The following is a 26,732-nucleotide window of genomic DNA, read 5'->3' as shown; positions in this document are numbered from 1 at the left end:
CTGACATTGATGTATTCAATTGTTCATTTTGTTCATCACACTTCGACGTGTCATTGTCAACTTGTACTTTTGGTGTGAAACCACGAATAACCATATATAAGCGAACGATCTACCATTCTCGTTCTAACTCCTTTCTCTGGAACTCTGAACGGTACATCTCGATTCCCGATTATCGCACGAGTAATCGCAGATGCATGCAAAATCCCTAGTTTAAAATAAAATAATAGGAGGTTTAGGCCAAGAAAAAGTGTAAGAATTCAGTAATCTCACGATCTTTACTTTCAACTATTATTCAGTATCAGATAAGCAACCAGTAAATGAACCAAAACGCAGGCTTCAACTCTTATCTTATCTGTTGTGGGAAGTATATCCGACCTTGGAAGTGTCCGTACACTATATATGTGAAGTTAATCCTTTCTCATTGTCAGGTTAATTCATACATAATTTGTTAGTTAGTACTTTCGGTTTAAACAAAACGGTATTTTCTTAACACTGATTTACAACTAAATTCTGCTGAATCGCTTCTAAATTCCCTCGAACAAGTCTAATCATCTAGGCAAAGAATAATTTATTTGTGTTCGAAACATAAACCAAAGCATACAAGAACTTGATAGCGGCCCTGGGAATTATCTGCTTCTGTCTGTTTGTTTCTTTCTGTTCGATCGCGCAGCATTACGATGGCAATAATATTATGATGGTGCATAATAACCGTATGTTGCGGCACCGTACAAACTTTCCCTGGCTGACATCAACAACATGTGAGCACAATTATTTGCTTTCGAACCATTAGATTTTTTCCTACATCTATCTGGCAACCCTCACAATGTGTGTGTGTGCTCATGATAGCTTGGCGTACGTGGGAACGTGTGCGTGTAGTGACGTTGATTGGTTTGGGCACCCCATCTGTCTTCCAGCGAACTTGGCCCATTACCAGCGTCCTTCTAGTGTGTCTATTGTGTTAGTTTTTCTGGGGTGTCTCTTTTACGGCTGACTGAACTGAGCCCTGACTTTCGGCAGTGTTTTCATTGCTCAATCTGGAGGGTGTGAAAAATGCAAACAAAAATTCATCGAAAGCACAAAACAGTACATAAAATTTAATAAAATAATAACAACGGATAATCTTTAATAAGAAGAAAATATACTCTTAACTCGAACGAATGAACAAAAACCAGAAATATTCCAAGTTCATGCGGGTTCGTGTATATGAAATGCAACAGTTTGTGTTTTGTTATTTTTGTTTTGTGTTGGTCGATTGTTGCGATATTTTGTTATTGACGGACGATATTGCACGATACTAGGTTCTCACAGTCCAGATTTGCCCCCTTTGCCACCCATGAAATGCGTATTGTACAAAGAGTTCAACTGCTCGAGAATGATGAAAGTTAGAACCGTGTGTGGTCCCAGTCGGGCGTAGTAGGCCGTGAAGCCCTTCCAGAGAGCGAACACACCCTCGTGTCTGACGACCTTCACTATGACATCGACGGCGTTCTTGTAGGGTGCAACCTCACCTGGGGCAACTTTCATGTTTTGAATTCTGGAAACGAAAAGGCACGGTTAGGGAATTATTATCGAAGATTGTCTCTTTTACTACGATACCTCGTTTTGGCGATATCCACTGGCAACGATGCAGCGGTTGTAACCAATCCAGAGAACATACTGGCAGTGAAGTGTAGAGCGATACCCTCATTGAAGTACCCGTTATTGACGAGATATCCTTTGGCCTGCGAATAGGAAGCGAGCTGAGCGGCATTCACAACCATGGCACGACCCATCGTTGGAATACATCCACGCCAGAGTGCTAACACGCCTAAAACGTTGCGAGTCATCGATTATACCCAATGGAAAAGGGAAATATTAACACAACAAAATTATTACCTTCCTCGCGTGCGATTCGGAGAAATGCGTTGAAGAAATTCGTATAGTTGCGACGCTCTGCTAGCGGTAGCCTGCCGTCAGCGGTCATTCTGATCAGAATCAGCTCACACGGATTGCCCACGAATGAACCAACGGCACCAGCCGTCATTCCCATTGCCATCGATTCGAGGAGGTTCGGGGACCTGTTTGTTTTTCTGAAAATGGTAATAACAAGGGGACCATAAGTTGGAAGTTGTTAGCACAAAAATGGCTCCAAAATTATTTTTTTTTGCGCTCAAAAATATCAGGCATGTTGCTAGATATTAGAACTAGTTACCATATAAGGCTAGAAGTGATAACTTATTGTTAAAAAAGAGAAAAAAAAAATAAAATCGTTGGTGGCAATATAGTTGCCACTAGCCGTTAAAGGGTTAAGGGCACATTAGATTATTTCCCTCGTCCCTGAAGGAATTTTTGGAATTGTATTGACTACTAGATATACACGACACGACACGACACGGCTACGACTGTAGTGATAAAAAAGTTTTTGAAAGGGGTGCGCCCAGGAAGTAATTTCACGAGTTCCATAAACCTGGGAGTGAAGCGTGGTTTTGTTTATCGAACTATTAGGAGGTACCGTGAGACTTCTTCGTTTGATGACCGCAAAAGATTCGACAGAAGACGTACAGCAAAGGCTGAGCGAGTGATTGAGATTGTCAGATAGCGAATTCGACGGAAATCACACACTATGCACGCAAAACGCACACTATGCACGCAAAACGCACACTGACCTCAATGTTTCTAAATTGACAATGTACAATGTACTGAAACCTAACCCTCGGATGCCATTCTTTTGGGAAACGTAAGGTTCGTTTAGTTTCCGAAGCATCGAATAATTCATCTATTTGTCTTGGAGCAGTCTCACAATGTCCAATACGACAGTGTGGGCCTACATTTCTTGGGAAATCCCAGATAACGACAGAAACATGCCACTGTTCCTAAGCGCCGCATCCGTTGATGGTTTGTATAACCGGCAGTTAGCCTGAAGTTAACCTAGAGATTTTAAGATAACTCATGTTTCCATAAACCTGAATATCAGTTGTCTCCCAGTGCAATCGTCTTCTCGTAAATCGGCATAAAATTCAATTATGAACAATATTTCACTGTGATTAACACGTTAACTGCCACGACAGTCTACGGTGACTGACACCGAGTTTTCGCTCAGACTGCGTTAGTCACCGATGACTGACAGTATAACATATGATAATTAAGGTAACTAATATAAGCATATAAGTTTATAAGCATTCCCTTACGAACAAAAATACATTCCACTACGACAAAAAACGATGGCCCTAATACGTCCATAGATGTCCATAGAGTCGCTATAAAACGGTGGCACTCAACGTATTAATGACGATCTGAGTGCCGTGGCCGTGAATTGTACGAAGCCCAACAATCGACAACAAATCTGTATCCTAGATAGAGTGTTGAATGTCCTATCGTTAAGAAACAATTTGCCGCGCGTCAAGCAATCCCGAGGGATCTCCCCTTTTTCTCTGGTAAATCCGAGGACAGGCCTATATTTTTGTCGTCCTTCACCGCTGTTATGTGCGGTTACACAGATGCCGAAAATAAGGATTAGTAGTTCTACAACTGTTATGACTGCATTGAAATAAACCAAAACCGAACGCGAATAGTCTGGATTTGTTTTCTAAAATATCCACCGAGAAAGTACTAGAATTGTGCTGGTGTACAGAATAGGATCGGGCGATCTTCAGAAAAAAATCGATCTTGACGGATCGATTTTCTAAAAGGTGTAGCGATCAATTCACCGATTAAATCGGTACCAGAAAAACGATCTTTGCTGAATCGATCTTTGAAAAATCGAATACCTTTTTCCATTTTTTACGTATTCTTCATATCTTCTTTTTTTAAACATATTTCACATTTCTATTCAAAAAGAAAAGTATTTTATTTTGATTCTCAGCATGAAGGTCACAAAAATATATTTTGCAGGTCACTCGTCTCATACCGCCATTGAATCATTTAACCAAATAGATTAATTGATAATTATTATTAGAAATTCAACAACTGATATGATATTCGTCCAGAATACCGCTGAAAATAATTCCATAAAATCCAACCGTGCCATACGTCTGCCATTCAGTTAAAATCTCGGTAGTAGGCCCAGTTCTAGAAAAAGAACATTTCGGCTGGACCAGAGGTCACCATGAAATTTCGTCACAATTTTTCACTGTCAGTATAACTTATGACCACTTGTTTTGTAATGGCCAAACTACTCAAAACTGGTTCTAAATTTACAACCACTAATTTGACAACTTCGAGAGGCATCCATTGTTTAAGAAATTCGTCAGGTGGTTTTCAGTTACATAAAAATCAATGTTAACTGAAAAACAAATAACAAAAAAAAATCTATGATCAAAAAGATCGGAAAAATCGAAAACAAAGATCGATTTTCGCGATTTTTTGAAGTATAAGGAATCGATATGAAATTTGCATTTTTGCATTACATGCTCTGTAATTTGGCTTGAACACTTATGCTGAAAAATAAAGGTGCAAGTTGTCATTTTATCTATTTACCGTTAAGGTTTGATTCAGTTAGAATCTTAGAAATTAGAGTTGTTCATTCTATAACAACGATCGTAGTAGGCGTTGTTCCGGTGGATCAGAGAACGCTTCTAAATGGAAAATACGATCGGAAGTTGAAGTTGAAAGTATTGATATAATTAACGCAATCCCGGGACTACGACATCGCCACAAACACAACTCTAACCAAAATACCATCCGGAGAATTGATATGTGAGAAGATTATCGTAATTTCCGTACCTGCATGCAACCAAACAACCATTGCTGAAGAAAAATCTGGTGGCCTAAAGAAGCGCTCCAAAATTGTACAACAAGGTTTTGACGAAGTACGAAGGATACATGCCGACGGGTGACAACGCACGTGAAGATTGGATTTTGGATAACTCACAGACCTGAAATTCTATAAGACCACTGCTAGAGGAAACGTTCCCAGCAGTTTCGTTTCCGCTGATAAATTTGCCAAGAAGTTCTTGATTTGGCAAGGGATTTGCAGCTGTGGACAGAAAACCAACATTTTGAAAAATGAAAAAGGTCTCGAAAATGTATAGTAGAGAGTGCCTGCAGAAACGTCCGGTGAAGTTTTGGCCAGATTTGGCAAGCTGCCACCACAGTCGAGAGGTTCTGCAGTGGTATCGTGACAATGGGATCAATCACATTGAAAAAGACCTCAATCCTCCGAATCGCCAGGACGGAGCAATGTCTGGAAAATACGGCGGGTAGGATAGGACCTCCGTATTATTTTTTTAATTTTTTCGTTAGAGTGACCATGTTAAGGCGATTCGATTTTTTTTTACATTTTTTCCAAGAATGGTTTTTTTCAAAGATTCATAAATTTTGAACTACTAGAAAAATTGAAGTCTTTTTTTTCTATACTCGTATGAAATTTATGTTTGGTTTCCGTATTTATGATTGTATGGTTTTTATAGTTTACATGTTCTCGGGACCAAGCATGGTATGCTTTTTGTAATTTTTTTTTTAAACTGAGGATTTTTACATAACATATTCAAAAACCAGAGATGTGTTCTTTTTTTTTGAAAAATCATTTTATTCGCTTTCATATTTTTTTCCAAAAACGACTTTTTCAAATATTCAAAACTTTTGAACTAATAAATCGATACATCAAACTGAAGCCTATTTGATAGTCTTCTTTGAAAAAAACATTACAATTGCGAGAAAACTGGATTTTTCACGTTATTATAGATTGTGTTTGCTTTTTATAGTTTACATGGTCTCGGGACCGAGGGCGCTATTTTTATTTATTTTTTTTTTTTGATTGAAAGGTTGTTATACATATAAAAAAATCAGAGATGTGTTTCCTTTCATTTGTGAGTTATGATTTTTCGATGTTAACATGTTTTCAGTCTTCGTTTGATATTTCTATGAGACTAGACCAAATCTATGCAACCAGAATCCCATTTTTGCGCAGGTGTAGCATTCTTTCGAAGAAGACTAACTCCCTGACTTCAATTTAATATGTCGATTATTGGAATCGGACTAGTAGTTCAAAAGTTATGAATGTTTGAAAAAAACATTTTTGGGAAAAAAGGGGAACAATTATGTTTTAGATCATCGGTTAACTTTGAAAAATCATATTTCAAAGACGAAAAAGAACACATATCTGATTTCTGGATTTCTGGATATTAAAATATATAACGTCCTTGGTCCCGAGACCATGTAAACTGTAAAAACAAATACAATCAATGATTACTAAAAAAACTTCCAATTTTCTGCAAGTACAGTTTTTTTTCCAAAAAAAGAACAGCTAATTGGCCTTAATTTGATATGTCGGTCATCAGAATCGGTCCAATAGTCCAAAAGTCATTTTTAGAAAAAAAATTAGAAAAAAAAATATTTTTCGGCCCCCCCCTTAAATCGAAATGGAAACCCTAACGAAAAATTAAAAAAAAACCGGTCTAATCTTAGAAACAAAATTGCCAATTTTCACGAAAATCTGAGAACCATTTCATCGGTTTGGCATGGAATGGCTGTATAGTGAGTTCACCCACTCCGACTTCAACAGAGCATATTTTTTCCACCTTTCCATTTTTCTCTTATAGAAGTTTTGAAACCCTATGACCATTAATTTGGTCTATTGTAAGTATGACTGGCAATGAAAATGCCAAACCATAAGTTTTTTGTGGGCTTACGGTAAAGCATATATTTGACTCCAAGGTCGAATTTACCTAACTTGGCCGATGTTTTCTGTGTTATTAATGTTAGCTGTTGTTTTTTTACAATTGACGGAAGTGATTGATTTTATACTAATCCAAGCGAAACGATTTAATTGATGTGGCATGCCGCAGGTGTACGTTTTATATAAGTCACTTTTTTCAGAAATCGAAAGCATTGAAAATTTTGAAAGTCGCTTCAGCTATAAAATTTCGCTTCAATATTGTGGTGTTTGAAGCCGGCGTCGCATCATAATCTGCTGCGCGAGCTGCTTATTTTTTCTCTCAAATCAACAGTGGAAGCAAAAAAATAATTGTTTTCAATCTTTTTTTGCCGCGTTTGTCCCACCGGTCACATCTGATGATCATCCATCGTGGCGCGGCGGCAGTCTGTTTTGTTGTTTTCTTTCTCGATTCGAATCGTGTCACATGTCTTAGCCGAAAATAACCCTCCCCCCGCAAATGGGTTGAGCTTCTTCTTCTTCTTCTTTGTTTTTAAGAGGCTTTAAACTTTGTAGTTCATTCGCCTCTAGCCCAGTGAAGAGCCACAATAAGACCAGCCCAGAGGTGACTGGCGAAAGGGAAACCAAAAACAAAATAACATCCATCAGATCTGTCCGCTCGATTTTCGAATCAAGAAGAAGGTAGGAAGGGATCCTATGCTTCATAAGATATTTAATATAAGCTGTAAAGGGAAGTAAATATTTAATGATCCGAGGACCAACGCGGTAACGAAGCACAAGTGACCCAGCGAAAGGCGTGCTCCAAAAACAAAAAAAAACAAAAAGGCCCTTCTCAGGAGGATAGGAAGGAAAGGAGTGGAAAGGATTTGGGTGGGATTAGTGGAGTGGAAGGGGGTGGTAGTGGTATGGGAAGGAAAGAGGGGAGGAGTGGGGTGGGGTGAAATGAAATGAAATACAGTTTGAATAGATAATAAAATATAGTGGTTTTGAATTTAAAGGTATATAGTAGAGCTGAAAAATGGAGAGGTTTATTTAATGAATTTATCCTCCTTGGTGAGTTTGGCTGTAGGAATAGGAAGTTGATTAAAGTATAATGTAATGGATAGAAGATAGATGTGAGTATGAAAGTATATATTATATTATTTGTTATTTATTATTATTGAATGCGTGTATACACATGTATGATTTCCTTCCTTCCGACCCGTGAGCTTCTGTTACTTACTGTCTGTACGCATCGTTGAGCGAGGTGTATACACCGAGCCGTGTGGTGGTGTAGGTCGCCTGACGCATGATCGCGGCGCTTAGACCTTTGTACAGCGCCAGAGGACCCTCCCGCTTGATGATCTTGCCGATCGCATCGAACGTGTTGTTGTACTCCTTGGCAGCGCCTCCCATGCCGGAAATTTGCATTCGCGTCTTGACCAGATCCAGCGGTTGGACGACGCATGTTGCTCCGATTCTGGAACGGAACGAACGTTTATTTATGGATGAGAAGTGTTAGGAAGTGAAAGCGCGCAGCGCTATAATATGATATATGATTGATATGCCTGGGCAGTTAGCGAAATTGAGAAGAATGACGTTGATTCAACTGGCGTCATAGCGGAAAAAGATGTGTTATAAAATTAAACATAATTAAGAATATGAAATTCTGTTGAGACGTTTTTTTTCAATCTATTCGAAGTCTATCGTAAATCAATATTTATTTATTAACATGTACCAAACTTATTTGCATCTACTCGAAAATAATCTATCATGGAAATCTATGTTCCGTGGGGAAGAAGCCGTTGTTGCTATCAGTGGACTTCTTGATGGCTTCACGTCATGTTTGCGGTGTCAATTGAAACTGTTAACAGAGCACAAATATCACAATTGAATCAATTAGAATGTCCCGTCTGACACGATTGCGCATTCATGTTATTGAGAAGAAGATGAATCGATTGATGGTGGTTTTGTTACTAAGAAATTTAAGTTTAGAAACAGAAATATGCATAGAAGCTTCCATCTCATTATTTTTTTTTCTTTTTTTTCAAAATTTTTTAAAGTTTGAATTTTTTTTTTCAAACTATATATAATCGAGTCCAAAATTGTATATGATCGAATCACATATAATCGAGTCTGTATATAATCGAGTCCGACCTATAAATATATATATATATAAATCTCGTGTCACGATGTTCGTGGTCGAATCCTCCGAAACGGCTCGATCGATTATGATGAAATTATGCACAAAAAACTTGGTAGACATGAGAATAAGTTGTAAACTATATACGATACCGCTAGGATACCGATTAGTGTGGCCCTACGCAGGGAATAAATCTTAATACTTTTTTTTTCTTAAACTTGGCTTTAAATAATTGATATAACCACAAATTTAAACCCCCATACCCTATTTTTAATGCTGATTTTAGTGTTTTGTGTAAAAACAATATTCAAGTAATTTAACAGTCCTTCGTTTTCCAAACAGAACTTTATTTATGTTGTTAAATGACAGCTATATACTACGCCCGCTACATCGAACTTTCATTCACACATTCGCAAGTAACCTCACTTCCTCTAAGCCAGGCATATCGCCGGAGAGCTGGAAGTATTTTTGAATGAGCACAACGAATACTTCATCAATGACAATCACGCTATTGTCGCCAATCCCGATAAAACACCAGCTGGAGAGCACGTGTGTAATTTCAATGTGCAAGCGTTGCTAGAATCATAGATGGCGACTGCATGATGACGCGAGAAATTGTGATTCGAAGAAAAAACAGGAAAACAGGGTTATATCTGTGGTATAACCGCAAGGTTGACGTAGGACTATCGTTGATTTAGCGATCATTTGTTCGAAGTTGAATCTGAATCCACTCTGGATAAATGAATAAATGAATGTTTGAAGGACTTCGAAAGCGTTTCGTTGGAGGCACAAGGTTTTATGCATCCATTATTGTATACGAAAATATTCTACTGATGGGGAATAACAATCTTCAGAAGCTTTCCTGTTAATTGCACTTGATCGAAAAATCACAAATCGAAATGCATTTGATCGCAATATTATATGAACAGAAAAAAATAAAATAAACACTTTCGCTTGAATGTAATTTTCAATTCCAAGGGGAACTGGCAGATTATTTTTCTACAACGATAACATCTTTCCAGATTCTTCTCGATGCTCGATAACCACCAAACGAAAAGAATTGCGCGCGTGTATGTGTGTGTGGCGGCTGCTCCGATGCCTCAAGCGGAACCAATTTTCGATGCTGTTACTTTCTTGGTCGCCTCTTCAGTGGCATCACTGTCCTCCTGATGGATTCCATTTTGGCCTGAGGTGCACAAACAGGCTCTCGGTGACACCGTTCATCAGCGCTTTCATGAGCTTGAGCTTGAGCTTGGGTAGACTTGTGCATACAGTTCAGAACGAACTGTGTGGGGTGATCGGTGTATAAGAGGACGGAAAACGAACGAGTGATAGATGAATGATGCTGCAAGGTAAAAAGTCCTCAAATTAACGAAGGGAAACAAACGATAGCCCCATGAAACAACAAAAATAAAATGTCGGTATTGCCGTTTTCATAATAAATCGCAGCATTTCAGGATACGATGGTTTTTAAATTGAATTGTTTGATTAATGATCAAACAAAATTATAATATCATATTTTTAAGTTGAGAGTAAACATTTCAGTAAGATGATAAGTAAATCGACCTCACCAAGAAAATACAGTTGAAACCGAAATGTTCCAAACAGTCTTGTTAAACAGTAAATAAATATGAAAAAAAAATCTATTATATCATATTGTGCTCGATAATTTTGAGATAGACTTTCGCGTTTTGGTATAGTTTTATTATAGCAGTTATTGGTAAACATCGTAAGAAGAGCAGCGCAAAGCTAGTTTGGTGCTGAAAAAAGTGAATCACGGCTCGAACTAAATCAAAATTTCCACAAAATTCGGACGAATAATTATTTGCTAATAAACAGGATTTTCTGAATGAACAGAACAGTCCTACATAACATCCCACACTTTTTTATACTTGCTTTGACATATCCCTCTCCTGTGCGAACGAGTGAGTGAACTGCTCAAAAGAACTAGTTCTCTTAAGTGAACGGTTGGTCAGTGAATGGTTCATTGAAGTGAACCGTTTTGCCCACCTCTAATTATAACTGAGTGGATTCCCGAGCAACGCTCGCTTATATACCGATTCGTGATTTCAATTTTAAGGCTATTGAAACAAGTTTTTGGATCATAAAGTAAGAAATATAGAACGCGTACACATTTTATCTTTCGAATGAAGTGTTTATCATACGATTTCGTTCAGTTGTTTAGGAGCTATTTACGCTCAAAATCTGGTTCTCCGGCGTAACGCCTTCGTTTTCGAAACTTTGAATTTACACCATGAAAGACGTAGTCCTACGTCAAAACAATAATCTGCAATTCATCGTTAAACCACATCGTTCATATGACTCTCTCCATGTTCTTCTGCTATTGAACGCCTTATCATCGTAGTTTTACTTGCATCATTTTTAGTAGTACTTGGTTAAGTTTTCTATGCCAAGCAATACGCTTGAATGTATGCTAAGTGACTAGCTCTGGAACATGTGTGATTATAATGCAAGTCAGGAGGGGTCGTTTTGAAGAAAAATCCCTCAGATGTTCTGAAGGGACAAGACGGATATTGCACAAACATTAAACAATGAGACCTCGCTAGAGGTAATTCATTCATTATAAACATAATTTTTCATTTTTAATTGTATCACAGGCTGATCTTATATGATCAGGACAACGCCTTTCTAGGATGTCGTGAGCTGTCGAAACAATTTATGATCGACATATGCGCGAAGATAAAGAGCGTGTGTTCAAACAATCAATTAAGTCATGTCGGGTTCGGTCCCACATATTGCTGGATGTATGCGGTTGAATAGAAGACACGAGGATTACCTCATCCACACATTTTTAATTTGGTTAGTCGACAAAATCGTTAGGCCCTGAGGATATCGATAATGTAATTTCCTTAGCAATTCCAGATCTGTCTACTGATCAACTACTAACCAGTATTCTGAAATCAGATCGAGTTAGAATTACCCGAACGGATAGCAATTTTGCATTCTGTAATCCGTTCGACTCGAAATCATTCGAGTTGTGCAAATGTTCTATACAAATCGACATAGCCGACATTGAGCTCGATGTTCCATTTATGTGAACCAAAAATGGTTATGGATTTTCGGGTGAAATAAACACGCTTTTAAAACGAAAATTTTAAATGAAAAATTAACTCTACATAACAAATGTGTTCTATGTAAAGGGTAATACATTCTCTGCAAGTGGGGTAAATCTTGAACGAAAATCGTGTCCGGTGATGGCTTTATATTATAGATAAAGTTTTGGCAGAAATTCAAGGAAATTCATAAAAATAAATAACTGTGTCTTTTAATATTATAACGACATCGTGTAATCATTTTCAAATAATAAATTTTTCCCCGAATCTATTTCCGCGTCTGCCAAACTGATAGAGAGTAAATTTGACGTTTGTTCTACGACAAGGCAAGGTTGTCACATTTACATAGAACGATTGAATTTGAGAGGAACGGATTTAAGAATGCAGAAGATGATTTCTATCGAATCGTGAAGTAGAGTTTCAAACCAATCGGATTCTGAAATATGGGAGACTGTTCGATATTGTTACCACAAACGTGGTTCATGCGTGGATCTGAAACTTTTAACGTCTTGCATGGCGGATGTAATAAGTACAAGGCGTTTACCTAAAGATTGCACCAACGACACAATCCCAAGCGTACCCTGATGTCCATCTTAAAAACGGCAAGCGCGTATTTTCCACCGAGACAAAAATCGAAAGAAATTGATATACAGCGCAGATTCGATTATATTAGGCTGTCAAGAAAGTCCTGCGGTATTTTTTTAAATTTTCATTTGTTCATAAAATTAATTACAATCATCTGTTTTAAGTCAAATATGCGCCGTTTTGTTCGATGACTTGTTCCCAACGAGATGCCAACTTCATAATATCCCTGTTATAGAGGCTCGCTTCCTTATTGGCAAAAAAAACTCGGATAGCCAATTTTCACAGGCCTCTTTTGTGGCTAACTTCTAACTACCTAGCTCGTTCGCCATGGACAAAAACAGGTGGTAGTCACTTGGTGCAAGGTCCGGACTATACGGCGGATGCAAAAGAACCTCCCATCCGAGCTCCCGGAGCTTCTGGCGCGTCACCAAAGAAGTGTGTGGTCTGGCGTTGTCCTGATGGAAGACAATGCGGCCTCTTCTTCATGAGTGCTACCTTCAAGCGGTCCAGTTGTTGGCAGTACAGGTCCGAATTGAGCGTTTGGCCATAGGGAAGCAGCTCATAATAGATTATACCTTGGGAATCCCACCAAACACACAGCAGAACCTTCCTGGCCATTAATGAGGGCTTGGCCACCGTCTGAGCCGCTTCAGCGGGCTTCGACCACGACCGTTTGCGCTTCACGCCAGTCACCATCCGCTTCAGAAACGGGTCGATTTTGTTGCGATTCAGCAGCGATTCACATGCGTCGATACGGTCAAAGATGTATTTTTGCGTCAGCGTGTGTGGCACCCATACATCGAGGTTCTTTGTGAATCCAAGCTTCTTCAAATGGTTAATAACGGTTTGATGACTTATCCCCAGCTCTTGGCCAATGCTACGGCTGCTACTATGCCGGTCGTTCTCGGCTAATTCAGCGATTTTGTCGCAATTTTCGACGACAGGCCTTCCGGAGCGTGGCGCATCTTCGACGACCTCTACACCAGAACGAAAACGTTGAAACCATCGTTGTGCGGTGGAAATGGAAACTGTATCGGATCCATAAACTGCACAATTTTTTTTTTATCAGTATTATAGTGATTTTCAACTCATTTGCCTGGTTCGTCACTTTTTACTTCCATTTTTGGAAGAATGTCGGGAGTGAGAATTGAACTCGTGACCTTTAGCGTGAGAGGCATGGATGTTACCACTACGCCAGATCGCCTCCACAACTGCACAAATTTTATTGGCAGCTTGAGATGCATTTTTTCCTTTGTCATAGTAGTACTGTAAAATATGTCGGATTTTCTCTTTATTTTGCTCCATATTTGCGACACTATAACTCACGAACGACTTAACCAAACAAAACACTGTTATATTATAGCGCGCAAAAATACCTTTTTGCGCTATAGTATGATTCGATACAATGAATACAACTAGAACTACGCGCTTACAACGACACCTCGCGGAAATACCGCAGGACTTTTTTGACAGCCTAATATATAGTTTTTGATTTCTTTTCACTGTATATAATCGAGTCAAAAAAACATTTTTTTATGTATTTTATGTTTTTTGAAAATAAAAGAGGAATTTGATTTTTGATTCATCCCCTCAAAGTCAGAAAACACCTTTCTCACATGATAAAAATTAATTTATCCAGATTCTCTCAGGAGGTGATAGACGATCATATTTGATGAAAAAAATCCTTCCACGCAAATGTTCGAATTTCAACAATGACAGAGTTCTAGAACTTTTTTTTTTGTTTCGGACTCTGGTCCCTCAACTGGCACTACATTAAAAAGTACGCTACGGAAGATGATTCTGATGCTTTCATGATGTAATCCGAAAGATTCATGAGAGATGAGTACAGGATATGGTCGGTGTTAAGTCAGACCGGACCATGTGACATTTTTATGATTTCGAGAAAAATGAACTTGAAGTTCAGTGCTCTGCAATTTTCAAAGCATTTAATTTTTTCGTTCCATATTGTTCTCAGAAATGTTAGCTACTCTCAGGCAATACTTTGACGTATGATAGTTGTAAAAACATCAAGTATCATGCCAAAAAAGGCACCTATTTGGCTGCATATACGTGCATGGTCCTCTCTGACTGAACCGAATGAAGCATTTTTTCAGATTTGGTTCACTATGACTGAACTATGAATACGTCATTTCACTAACCTGCTGAGCGTTCCAGCGCCCTATGTTATTCAAGTACCCACGAGTGAGACTCGATGTTGTACGGGAAACAGTTAACAGCTGTGAGTCAAAGTGTGCCATTCTGTTATAAAAATTAGACATAGAAGGGGTGTGAGGTTGGAACAGCATAAACGTTTGTTTTCGTTCAGCATAATAGTCTCTGCCATCTATTACAGGCATGAATGTGTTTGCACGACAAACATGTTGAAGCATAAACTTCCCATTTTCAATCATCTTCGACAGTATTCGTCAATTGAATCGTCAAATTGGAATTCATTGTCATCGCTACAGTCCAAATCGCACTCTGAAAAAGTATATTTTGCGATCATTCACACTGAAGATCAGCATTTTTCACTGATCCGTTTAGTCAGAGTGGACCAAGTTTATTTTTCAATATACCCAAAATGTGCACATTTTACACTAACGGGTTCAAGCACATTTCAATAAGGTACCTATTAGCTTCAGGAATTTTTTTTATTAGTTTGAATTCGGCGTTTGAAAAATTGTTTGAATTCAATATACAAATGATTGATACATGGTCCAATCTGTCTGCACATGATATAGAGCCATTGCACCATGGTAAATGGTACATGGTCCGCTCTGACTGCGTACTATAAGGGGTTTTCGTTGATCAATCATAACAATTTCGATCAATTATTCCTGCTGTATGAGTGATTTTCCAAATCTGATAAATGTAGTGTGTAGCTTACATGATACTTAACTGAATGCATTTTAAATTTTTCGACTTGGTCCCCTCTGACTTCACACCGACCATATAGTAGTGGCACAACTAAATTAGTGGATTTCAATAACATTTTGGAGGTGACACACTTAAAAGTTAATAATTTTTAATGTGTTATTATTAATTTTATCATAAAAATTTATATTAAACTAGATCGTTTCTATCAATTGAATTGAAGTTCTTTAAACGCTCTACAATTTGTTCTTTGGCGCAAAACTTCTATCTTTCTTAATTTGGCTGCAATATCGATATAAACAATTCCTGGTGAAAATTCAAGCAAAATCTTCAAAAATACGGATTTGTACGGACTGTACATGTAATAGCTACTTAAACTTCACCTTAACGTTGAAAGATTACATTTCTTCATGAAATAGGGAAATATTTTTTTCCAAATTGTATATAATCGAGTCCCAAATTCTATATAGTCGAATCACATATTATCGAGTCCGACATGTATCTTCAATTCATTTTTCTACTTGACGACAAAAATATATTACTTTTTTCATCTTACATTACATTAATAAAATACATTGAATCTAGAAACATTATACAAATTTTCGTTCAAATCTTTTCATTCGTTCTGTTCTGTTGATCACATTCGATTAATTTTATAGATCGTTGAAACATTCAAACAGGTTTACAATACATTATATATGTTTTGTTTAACAGCCAAAATATTCACTAGAAATAATTTATATGGTAGATCAACGTTTGCCGGGTCAGTTAGTATTTACTCTAAAAATCATAATAAATAGATAGGCGATAACTAGTAATCATCGCCAGTTTCCACTAATAATAAGATTCATAAGAAATCTTCGAACACAATCGATTGACTTCATATTTTAGCAACGTTTTGGCTTTGAACTCTCTTGAACTTGAAACATTGAATAATCGAATGAACTTCAACCTGCCTAATCTAAGAAGTGCGATAATCGCCCGACTGCAGCAAAACTTATCCATTGCCGCCCGAGGTTTGAACGCAAACACATAACTCTTATTCTCACAACGAATGGATCAATGCGAACGAGTGAACGCAAGGTCTACGGTTTTATCAGTTATGTTCGGCCATCGCCGGTTCAATGTGGGGTGATATAACTCAGCCGATCGATTCGGAAATTGAATTTTTATCACCCAAAAGAGGCTGCTTTTATGCCGGAAATGCATCTCAAAACAAGTTCGCATACACTGAAAATGCTTGTATGTATATAGATAATTATTTTTTGTCGCGATTGTGTAGTGTCCTTGACCTTCATCTGCAGCTCTCGTTACTCTGTGCTTAGTCTGCTGCCACTCGTAACTATTCGCCCACACCGAACCGTGTGACATTGGCACTGTAGAACGCCGCATCCTTTGCTTCGCATTTTGACCGTGCACTTCATTCATATTTACGGTCACATCAAGTGCGTAGATTCTGATGCTTTCTTTAAAAATAACTCCTAGCGTAGTTGTCTGGCAGTCCCGCAAAATGAAATATGCAAAACAGTGTTCTTTCGTTTCGTTTATTACTCACCCGGAAAGGCCACCAAACACATATTGAATGTAAACGGGCTTCTTTTTGTCGCTCATGGTTAACTGAATTCAAGTTCACTTACAAACCGTGGTCAGATGTTAGATTCGCATAAAATCGTTATATTCGGACAATGAAACAAACTTGATTCACACTTTCAAAAATTTAAATGCAAAACACGACCTTACTACCAGGCGGGAAGAATGGGGGAACCAAGGATTATGAGAAAATGCAATGTTCAATCACTGATATAGTATGTTTGTCTACTCGTTCGCAGAACGATCATTATTCTACTCGATCGCAAGCTAATATGAAATGAAGAACGAAATATGAACACCGACTGACCGACACCGCTAACAGGTAGAGGTAATGGATATTGACGAACACCACTGTACCAGCTGTTCGGTGCGAAGGAAGGTCACGATTTGATTGCGTGCTTTTGACGTTTCTCCTTTGATTCTGTTTGTTTTCTGCCTTCGCTGTCATGGACTCTCGCCCAGGAGCGCATTTAGCTTTTTAGTACAGGCTGTACTTGCAACTGAAGTTCATATCGGACATACCGTTATTTTTTTAATTTTTTGATTCTCGCACCCTGAGGCGAGATTAGTCAATGAAGTGGTCGATTCCGGATCAGTTTTCGGACCAGCTGGGTTACTAAAGGGTTACCAATAATATTTGGAAATACACTTCTACATGATGTTCTTATGATAAATAGTCTAGTAAACTAGTTTTCATGATAAAGTATAACAGAAAACTATTATTTGTTGAAAAATATGCAACAATTTTGCCCTACATCAACCAAATGAAACTATTGATGAATATACGATACGAAAACATATGTTAAATTAAAAAAATTAAGCTTATAGCGCTCATGAGCTAACACGAAACTGCTAATACGACTCGCATGTACATTTTTTCACATGATTTTTGACGTAAAACTACGTCTTTTAAGAAGGGTGCCAAATCAGAAAACAGGTAACGTTTTCATGAAATAAAATTAATAAATATTTTCACCACCAACGAATCCTAATGATTTGCATACCAATTGAATCGAAAATTCTCTAAGATTTGTTTGATGTACTATACATTACAAATCCCTCATTCATAAATGGTTAAGATTAATGAAAACTGGAAGCACTCCCATTTTCCCATAAATTTGATCTGCCGATTTGTTTGCTTACCTACCCATACCGTCAATAACGAGCTACTAATATATTCGTTTCTGCCCGTTTTCAAATTATTTGATATAAATAAGTTCTCCGCTATTTCAAATAACAGTCTCGAGTGAACAAGCGACCGCAGCACTACGAATGAATAACATGCATTGCCAATGCTGATGTCGTACACATATACAGACACAGTTCGATACAAGAATGGAAAGAATTGCAAATTTTAGTGCAGTTTCGTTCACTCTCACTACAACAGCCACGAATAAGAGGAAGCTCTCAGGGAGTCTTCGTAGCCTAATTGGTTGCGGGTCCGCTACTAAGCGAATGATCATGAACTCAACTCAGGGCCCCTCAACTGACCATCTTCGTGTGTTATTCTATCTATTATGTCCACGCAACAATCATCATGTGACGGTAATCCCAGTCCCTTATCGCTCACATTACGATCTGCTGCATCGGTGATTGGCACTATCAATAACACAACAATGGAGGCCTGATATCAACAGTCCCGCCTGAACAGTTCAACTGTGAACATTCGAACAATAGAAATATTTTTATGCCGAAAAAGGCGGCATGTTTTGTATATCGATAGAATAGGAATACTCTTAGCCTAGACAGCTACTGTGTAATAGATAAAACAAATGTTTGTCGATGAATAGGAATACTCTTACGCCTAAAAATGGTTACAGTGTAATATACAACAAAAGTTATCTTAAGATAAAAATGTACACGAATGAATTCGGCTCTGTTGCAGCTGAATTGCTAAAAGAGCCCAATAAACAGATGGGATATAAAAAAGAGAAAGCTCTCTGCATCAAAGTTTGCAACGATAATGAAGGTGGACACCGTAAGAGAAATTTTTGCGCCAGTGTGGTTATGGAGGTCTATCCAGAATTTTGAAAAATGAATATACATACATTGCATTTAGATACAAACATTGTGGATTGTGCTGGGGTTTGCTCTCACCTCAAGCAGAATATGGGAGCAAAAGCGTTTATATTTTGTGTTGAAATATCTGAAGGGAGAGGAGAAAATCAGGTGCGAGTTAGCAAATACACGAGTCAAATGCAGCGTTCATTGAACGGGCAATGAATAAGGAGAGAGAGGAAACATTACGAATTTAGTTGTGTCATTTCTAGATAGTACGCAGATATATTTGCATAAATCGATAGAAAATAATTCCGCGTATTTAATACAATACATTATCCAAAAACATTTTTCATATAGTATACTTTCACAATTTGCGAAAAAAACGAGTTACTTTTTTACATAGAATATATATGCTACTCGTAAAATTTAATTTTCATTCATAATTTTTATTTTAAAACCGATAAATAAGCGGATTGAATAATATAATTCCGTAGTTCTACGTCGAAAATGCGGTCGTGTCCTAGGCACAACCCCTTACATTTTTTCGAATATAGTATCAACGATCGACATCAAATGCCATTTTGCAACCGTTTTATCGACCTTTCGTATGTGTTTAACAGACAATCCGCGTTGATGGCATTGAGCTTCGTTTACTAGTTTAGGGGAGCGTCAAAAAATAATTGATTTTCAGGCGGAATGAACAGCCTTTTAAAATTGAAATTATGAATAAAAATTAACTTTTCTGTACCAAATTAGTATTCTATTTGAATAACAACACTTTTTTTGCTGGAGATGAAAAAATCTTGTACGAGAATTGTTTTTCAAGACAACTTTACATCATGATGAAAAGTTCCAGAAACAATTTTGTAAATGTATAGACAAATGGTTAAATAAAAGTCAGAAAAGTGTTTTAAGTAATTAAATAACATGATGTTAAAACTTTCATTCAAAGTTTAACATTTGAAAACTGGCTTCGTGTCTTCTAATCTGAAAGGAATTACACTAACGAGTTTGGAAACCAAACTATGGCCTTTAATTGGAAGTCGCCACCAGACGTCATCTTTGTCATCGCGAATTTGAAGCCCCTTATTTTCAACATATGCGAGACATCGATATGCTGGTAGCAATGCTTGATCCATGTTTTTGTTTGGTTGTTTTGAAGATACAACATAAAATAACAGAACTCCATTGTTTACAAATGATATTTTCATTTTATTTTGAACAATTATTATGGAAATAATATTCATATTCCTATATATAGGGTTCACATGTTATTTCTGTGGTTGATTCTCCTCCTGTTCTAGGATTTATAATAATTTCCGCTACACTCAGATCGACATGTTCTACAACAGCAGCACCTAACTCTAACGAAATCATCATCTGGGACGGCTTCACTCAAACTACCCCCCCCCCCCCCCTCGAACTATCATAAGAACCTTCCCCGACCCAAAAACCCCTACATACCAATTTTCAATGTCTTCAATGTCAAAAAATGTCTTATTAGTATAAAGTAAATCATAATACAATAGCTTATAAACATCATTCACAAGTGGTTAAAAATAAGATGTGATTACCGACATGTTTTAAATGTTACTAAAATTAAATTATTATCAACTCATAAAAGTATTAATTTATGACTGGTATTCAAAATCAATCAATGGTAAACTATGATGGATGAATATTTTATCAGCAGTTAATGATAACAACTAACTACGCCTTGCAATGTACAGCAGGCCAACTTTAGAGAACAGTTTCCCGCTGTAAACACTCTAGCAAGGAATTGAAATACAAACCCTAGCAAACTTTGTCAGTTGGGAGTATGTACTGCTTAGAGTAAGAACGAAATATAAGGATCGTGATGGCGATCGATTATCGGAATATTTTCATTTTTGCCTATCCAGTCGATTTCGTTATGAGTTTGATTTGGGTCTGATCGCGACATTGACGATTAATTTCTTTTGCCATTTCGTCATTCCAATATGTGTCTTAAAGGAACGAGTGTAGCATTTTCAAGTTTCACCTCTTTTGCTTCGTTTAACAGGTGTTGAAAACAGCACTGTTACTCTGAAAACATTTGTCTGAAGTTATTTTTGTATGATTCAATAGGATTATTTGTCTGGCTGGTTTCGTTTCGAGAACTTGAACCTCGGGTCTTCTTGCAAGTAGTTGGAACGACTTCTCCAGCGTTTAAATATGCTCATAATATCCAGCTGCTATTCGGCCTCGAAGCTGACCATATATCCGGTATCCGGCCAAACCACTATCCCTTTCATCACTAGTGGAAATTCAGCACCGTAGTGATAATATTGAATTAATCCATTTTTATCAATAAAAATTGTGTTCAAATATGTTTTTCAAATAGAAAATGTTTCTTCCTCTCGTTTCAAGATATTTCTGGAATGATTCATCTAGAAAAAAAGGCTACGATCGTTTCGACGTTTCTTGAGCTTCTATTGCTAAGACCACGTCCTTGAATTGTATCATAGTCTCGGGTTTCATCACTTTTCACTAAGCAGAGCAATAAATTCAATTCCATGCTTTTTACGTTAAAGTGCGTACTATTATGTTTCTAATTATTACGACTTATAATAAGTACTATAATAATAGTCCAAAGTCTCAGACAGAATGTGCGCTATTGATTTTCAGATATTTCTAAAATGAATCATTTTTATTCGGAGCTAAACTCTATTTAGCGTAAGAACACACTGGACGGCTTCCCCGCGCGGATTTTGCAATGACAGACCGCCGCGGGGCCTCGATAATGGAATGTGAATGAGATAAAACACACAAGGCGGAGCGGGTACGGCCGGTTCTAAAGTCACTGTTGTAAGGTTCCTCATTCTCTGCGGTGGCTCGATGGAGATGATGCACCGCAACGGTTTTGTGATAGTATTAGTGTTTATGCGGTGCACATGAAGCAAGGTAATAGTTAATGTACTATCGGTGAGCCAATACGTGAAAATCACTCTGCGGTCATGTAGCTGCGGATTCTCGAATACTACCCAAATTATCGAGAAATGCAATATTTCAGACGTGTGCGATCAACTTCTTTCTCCCTCTCGCTCAGGTAAACATCCCTCTTCCGTTTTCCACCATTCTGTCTTTATATACCTCCCCTCTAATCCGCTTACTGTCCAAACAGTTGTACCTTGTACCATAGACTCGTCTTGCATCCGTCTATAAAAATATGATAATGGCCGCTAGTGAAGCCGTCGAAAGCCGCTGAATGTGTTTTTCATCGAGCTCCTGCTGCGACTTGTCATTGCGAGAATCGCGCGGGAGAGCCGTCTAGTGTGTTTCCACGCTTAGATAGCGTACCGCGCCTGCGGGAATTAAAAAATATATCCTCAGTTAGTACATTGGTTGTATGGTTTCATATTAAATCGATTTAGAGTGTACATTCAAATTTCGAATCGCTAAACGCGCACGTATATTTTGTTGTCGAATTTATGTTTACTTCACGAGGTGCTTTACGTTTGAGCACATGGTGTACATAATTTCAACGTGAGAGGGATTGTTGTGCTTTCTTACCAATGGAAAACCAAACTATACAAAAAGTGGAAGCCGAAAACACAATGGAGGAGAATAAAACAGACCAACAAGCAATTGAACCGGAGATCGTTGACGAAAGTCATAGTAAATCAGATGAAAATACAGGAAAAGTTGAAATTGCAGTAACGGAGGAAACAATCAGTGATAATTTGGTGGAACAGGAAACAGTTGAGTCCGATAAGAACATATGCCCTCCTGAATCTGGAGCAAAAGCACCTATCATGAATTCAACGGAGAAAGATAAGTCGGAAGAGATTGAAATGACAGAATCGACGGAAGACAGGGAGACCATTCAATCATCAGCGATCTGCAAGGAAGAACCATCTGACATCGAGATGGAATTAGCAGAGGTAAACGCCCAACATTGTACCTTTTGTTTTCATCAAATGTCCTATTGTGATATATTTCAGGATTTCACACGAAAAAAGGCAGATCTAACAGTCACACCTAACATCAATGTAAAAAAAGAGAAAGGTCAATATCAGGACCAGGTAGCAGAGAATCAGCAAATCGAATCCCAGGCTATAGTTCAAATAGCTAACAGTTCTTTATCCTTGCTTTCCCAATACATCAGCTCGGATTCGGAATCGGATTCCAACATAACAGATTCGGAAGAAGAGCTACCGAAAGAAAATTACACCGGGAAGGACTCTAGTTCTGATAGTTCAGATGATGATGAAGTAGAATGTCTCCCAAATACGGCGGACTACCGTGACCAAGCCATACTTGTTAGTGATGCAGAAACTATGCCGAATGGAGAACCTGATGGGTGAGGTTCAATAGAAAATCACTGTTTATTGTTAGTTCTTCAACTATAGTATTTCTTCCAGGTCCGATAAGGAAATGCTATCTTCAGACGACGAGGAGCAAAATACCGTACCAACCCCAGTGAGAGCGAAAGGGGAACTGCTCATACATGAACTTCCTCCGATCGAGGAGCTAAACATTTCGGTTCCCGAAAGCGAATGTAAACCGGTGGGAAAGGTTCAGTCAATTGTTGCCCAGATTGTCATCGTACAATCATATCCAGGGATAGAGCTGTTCAACTTAGACACGGTTCTTTTTCTGGAGAAGGGGAAGCGCCCCCTGGGGAAGATTTTCGACGTGATTGGTCAAGTTGCTGCGCCAATGTACTGTGTTCTCTTCAATTCTCGCCAGGATGTTATCGCCAAAGGGATAACCGAAGGAACGCTCGTGTACTGTGCACCGCAAACGGAGCACACGTCTTTTATTATTTTGTCCGATCTGATGAGGCACCGAGGGTCGGATGCCAGCTGGCTGGACGATCACGAAGCGCCCGCTTATGCGCTTGATTACTCAGACGATGAAGAGGAGCGAAGAGCTAGGGGTCGGGGTCGCTGTTCCAGTGGTAGACAAACACCGGAGGGTGGTGGCGGCGGTGGCGGCGGCGACGATGGCAACAGACGACCATATAATCCCAGGGGTCGTGGTCGAGGACGAGGTTACAGCCATCGTGGCCATCATAATGTGCACCACAACTGGTACCAAATGATACCACCGCCCGGGCCATCCCAGCGAGTTCTAAATCCGTTTGCTATGAGGCCTGGTTTTCCGCAGTATTTTGCACCGCCCCAAGGGCCTCCGTTCAATCAGCATTGAAAGAAAGCGCTTGTTTTCAAGTGTATGGTAAGGATAAACTTTGGAATTCGAAGTTGAAATATGGAGTGAATTCATGGACGTGAATTATAATTTTTAAATCAGGAAATGTAAAAATGCTTTAATAAGCATGAATTGAATAGTATGAAGCGTGCACCTTTGGAATCCGAACATCCGGTTTCCGTTTCCGAAGTCCAACATCCATTTTAGGGTGGTCCGAAAAATCTACTTTTTCCCATTTTTTCCATAAATGACTTTTCGAAAATTCATACTTCAGAACTACTGAACCGATTCAGATCATCGACATATCAAATTGAAGCTATTTTTTTTTTTGAAAAAATGTGCTATAGGCGTGAAAAATTAACCCATTAACGACCAAGCTGTAAAAAATATGTTTTTAACAAAAGCCATTGGTGTTATTTTGATTATTGGCGTTACAGAAACCCCCATCTTCAAGAATCATTTTTTTCGTTCTTTCGTTTCCTGGAAAATGACAAAAAATAAAAAAAAAGCCAAACAAAAACCTTGGTTAATACCTACATTTTTGATTTTGTAGGAGGTTCATTCCAATGGTTTTTTTTCCTACATCACAATGTGTGTTCTTTTATCAAAGTAACACTGTAGAAAAGTTACATATTTTTACATTTTATTAAGTTTTTTTCGTTAGGTTAAGTACATAACCTATACGCGCATAGTTGCTTCAAAACGAGTTTATTGTTCAATAAAGTTATACAAAATTGAATGAAATCGATGGTAAGGGATAGCTAATAAACTGAGCCATCATTTAATGCCAAAACCTTACCATATAGAGACTTTCCAAAGCCATGAAAATTTATCCAAGTTGCTGTTCGATTTTCGAACGCTTGGCCTAAAATGGGTATGGAAGGTAAAAACTTGGCCGGGTATGGAAGGTAAAAGTGCCCCCAAACCAAATCACCCTCTTTATGGAAAATATTGTATAAGGTACTAAATAAGAAATTTAGACTATTTTTTGAACCGCTATGAGTTTTAACATAGCTTCGCGATAAAAAATAGAAATATATGCTGAAAGTACATCTTACTATGGTGTATAGAGATATAATCATAAAGAAAAATTTTCATCAAAAATTAAAGTACTAACAAAAATCTATTCAAAATTTTGTTTGAAAGATTTAGAGATTCACTACTACTCTAATTCGTATTTAAATGTGTTTCTACGCCTTTTCTAGATATGTGTGATTTTTTTCAGAATTTTAACAGTGTTGCGCGATATAATATATATATATATATATATATATATATATATATATATATATGTATTTAAGAAATTTTAATATTTGTTTTAGAATTTTGGGAGTCAGTACTGGTATAATTTCTATTTACATATGTTCATGTGTGATTTTTGATATTATTGATTTATTTAAGAAAATTTCTAGAACTGCGCGTCGCGAAAATATCTAATAGTTTAAAAAAAATGTATATATTTCGTTCATTTTCTGATATTTTGCTACTATCCTAAAATCTATAATTGTATTGTATTAATGTGTTCGTGATAATTGCCTCCAAATCTTATCACCTTATCACTATGGAAAATGTTGTAGAATGTATCAGAAAAATTAAGTAATTTTTTTGAATCCCTATATGGTTCACTATAAGAGCTGTAGGCAAAAACGTAGTTTTTCGTTTTAATTCCAGAAAATACTCAAAGCATGTCTATTATGGTGTACCACGACAAATTATAAACATTTTTCATAGAAAATAATTTTTTTAAAATTCAAGTAATTTTTGGGTATTTCGAAATTTTGGATTTATTTTATTTTTAGATCCATTAAAACATAACTTTCATTTAAATATACCTGTTTTTGATGTGTTTCAGAACTTTAAAGGGTTTTACGGTACAATTTCTTATTATTTTGAAATTATCAAATTAAGTTTTGAGACACAGTATTGCTGTGTTCGTACTTGTTTTTTTTATATTCATGATATTGAATATGACATTATATTCATGAGTATGAGAAGGCATTTTTTGAATACAGTTATAAAAATGGATTTTGTGTTGGAAAAAGTATATTGATTCAGAAGCGACATATTTTGGAGGCGATAATATAAATTCAGATGACAAGTAAAGTATTTTCTTTAAAAACACAAATTCCCGGTATAAATTCGACAGAATGTATGAATGTATGTTAGTGAACATAGAGTTGTGAAATCAAAACTCGAAACATAGAATATTTCCAATTGTGATAGTAGAGCGGTGAAAATTGTGTGACAATAAACATTTTAAATACCAAATGTCATATAAAACCTAAACACGGACGAATGTAACAAAATTTGTAAAAAAAATAATACTTAATTCTTTTCGACAATCTGACCTAAAAATTCACCGATAGGGGCATCCACTCGAAGTCAGGCCCGGACTGCATGAGCATCTCCCAACAAAGCTTCCGCATCTTTTCCAAAAGACTGAGGAGAAGTAACAGCAGCTTGCAGTAAATCAATTATTTAAAAATGTTTTCCTAATTTTCACCATCCGCATTTTTTTTGTTTTTATGAAACCGATGATTAATAAAATCGTAAATTCAAATTCATAAAACTAAACATATCAACATCTGTGCTATTTATAGAATTATTCAATTTCGTATAACAACATTTCGAAATGTCAAAAAAATAATTGACTTTTCGATGGTAATTTTATCATAGTAATATACTATGAGTATATTATAATACACTATGAGTATTTTTTCTA

General features: G+C 37.4%; 3 protein-coding genes across 4 annotated transcripts in view; 2 read left to right on the top strand and 1 right to left on the bottom strand.

Annotated features, from left to right (window-relative positions):
- Nucleotides 1-10,181, top strand: part of LOC129771887 (inositol polyphosphate multikinase) — a 44,059-nt gene extending 33,878 nt beyond the window's left edge. For both annotated transcript variants that reach the window (XM_055776007.1, XM_055776005.1), the window contains exon 6: nucleotides 9,737-10,181. In XM_055776007.1, coding sequence (XP_055631982.1) covers nucleotides 9,737-9,757 — 21 coding nt within the window. In that variant the 3' untranslated portion in view covers nucleotides 9,758-10,181. The remainder of the gene's footprint in view (nucleotides 1-9,736) is intronic.
- On the bottom strand, nucleotides 1,064-17,233 carry LOC129771888 (mitochondrial 2-oxoglutarate/malate carrier protein-like). The gene is made up of 5 exons (XM_055776009.1): nucleotides 16,803-17,233; nucleotides 7,815-8,051; nucleotides 1,876-2,069; nucleotides 1,597-1,807; nucleotides 1,064-1,534 (listed from the first exon to the last, which is right to left on the bottom strand). Exons 1-5 carry the CDS (start codon nucleotides 16,856-16,858, stop codon nucleotides 1,303-1,305), a joined length of 930 nt encoding a protein of 309 aa, XP_055631984.1. The 5' UTR covers nucleotides 16,859-17,233; the 3' UTR covers nucleotides 1,064-1,302.
- Nucleotides 17,234-22,143: 4,910 nt separating this feature from the next.
- On the top strand, nucleotides 22,144-24,152 carry LOC129767928 (H/ACA ribonucleoprotein complex non-core subunit NAF1). The gene is made up of 3 exons (XM_055769222.1): nucleotides 22,144-22,740; nucleotides 22,801-23,159; nucleotides 23,221-24,152. The coding sequence occupies exons 1-3, from the start codon at nucleotides 22,372-22,374 to the stop codon at nucleotides 24,008-24,010; spliced, it is 1,518 nt and encodes a 505-aa protein (XP_055625197.1). The 5' UTR covers nucleotides 22,144-22,371; the 3' UTR covers nucleotides 24,011-24,152.
- Nucleotides 24,153-26,732: the final 2,580 nt, after the last annotated feature.

This window comes from Toxorhynchites rutilus, chromosome 2 (genome assembly GCF_029784135.1).
Source record: "Toxorhynchites rutilus septentrionalis strain SRP chromosome 2, ASM2978413v1, whole genome shotgun sequence".
NCBI classification, from domain to species: domain Eukaryota; kingdom Metazoa; phylum Arthropoda; class Insecta; order Diptera; family Culicidae; genus Toxorhynchites; species Toxorhynchites rutilus.
Note: the sequence above shows the minus strand (reverse complement) of the source record. Positions and strands in the feature narration are given on the sequence as shown.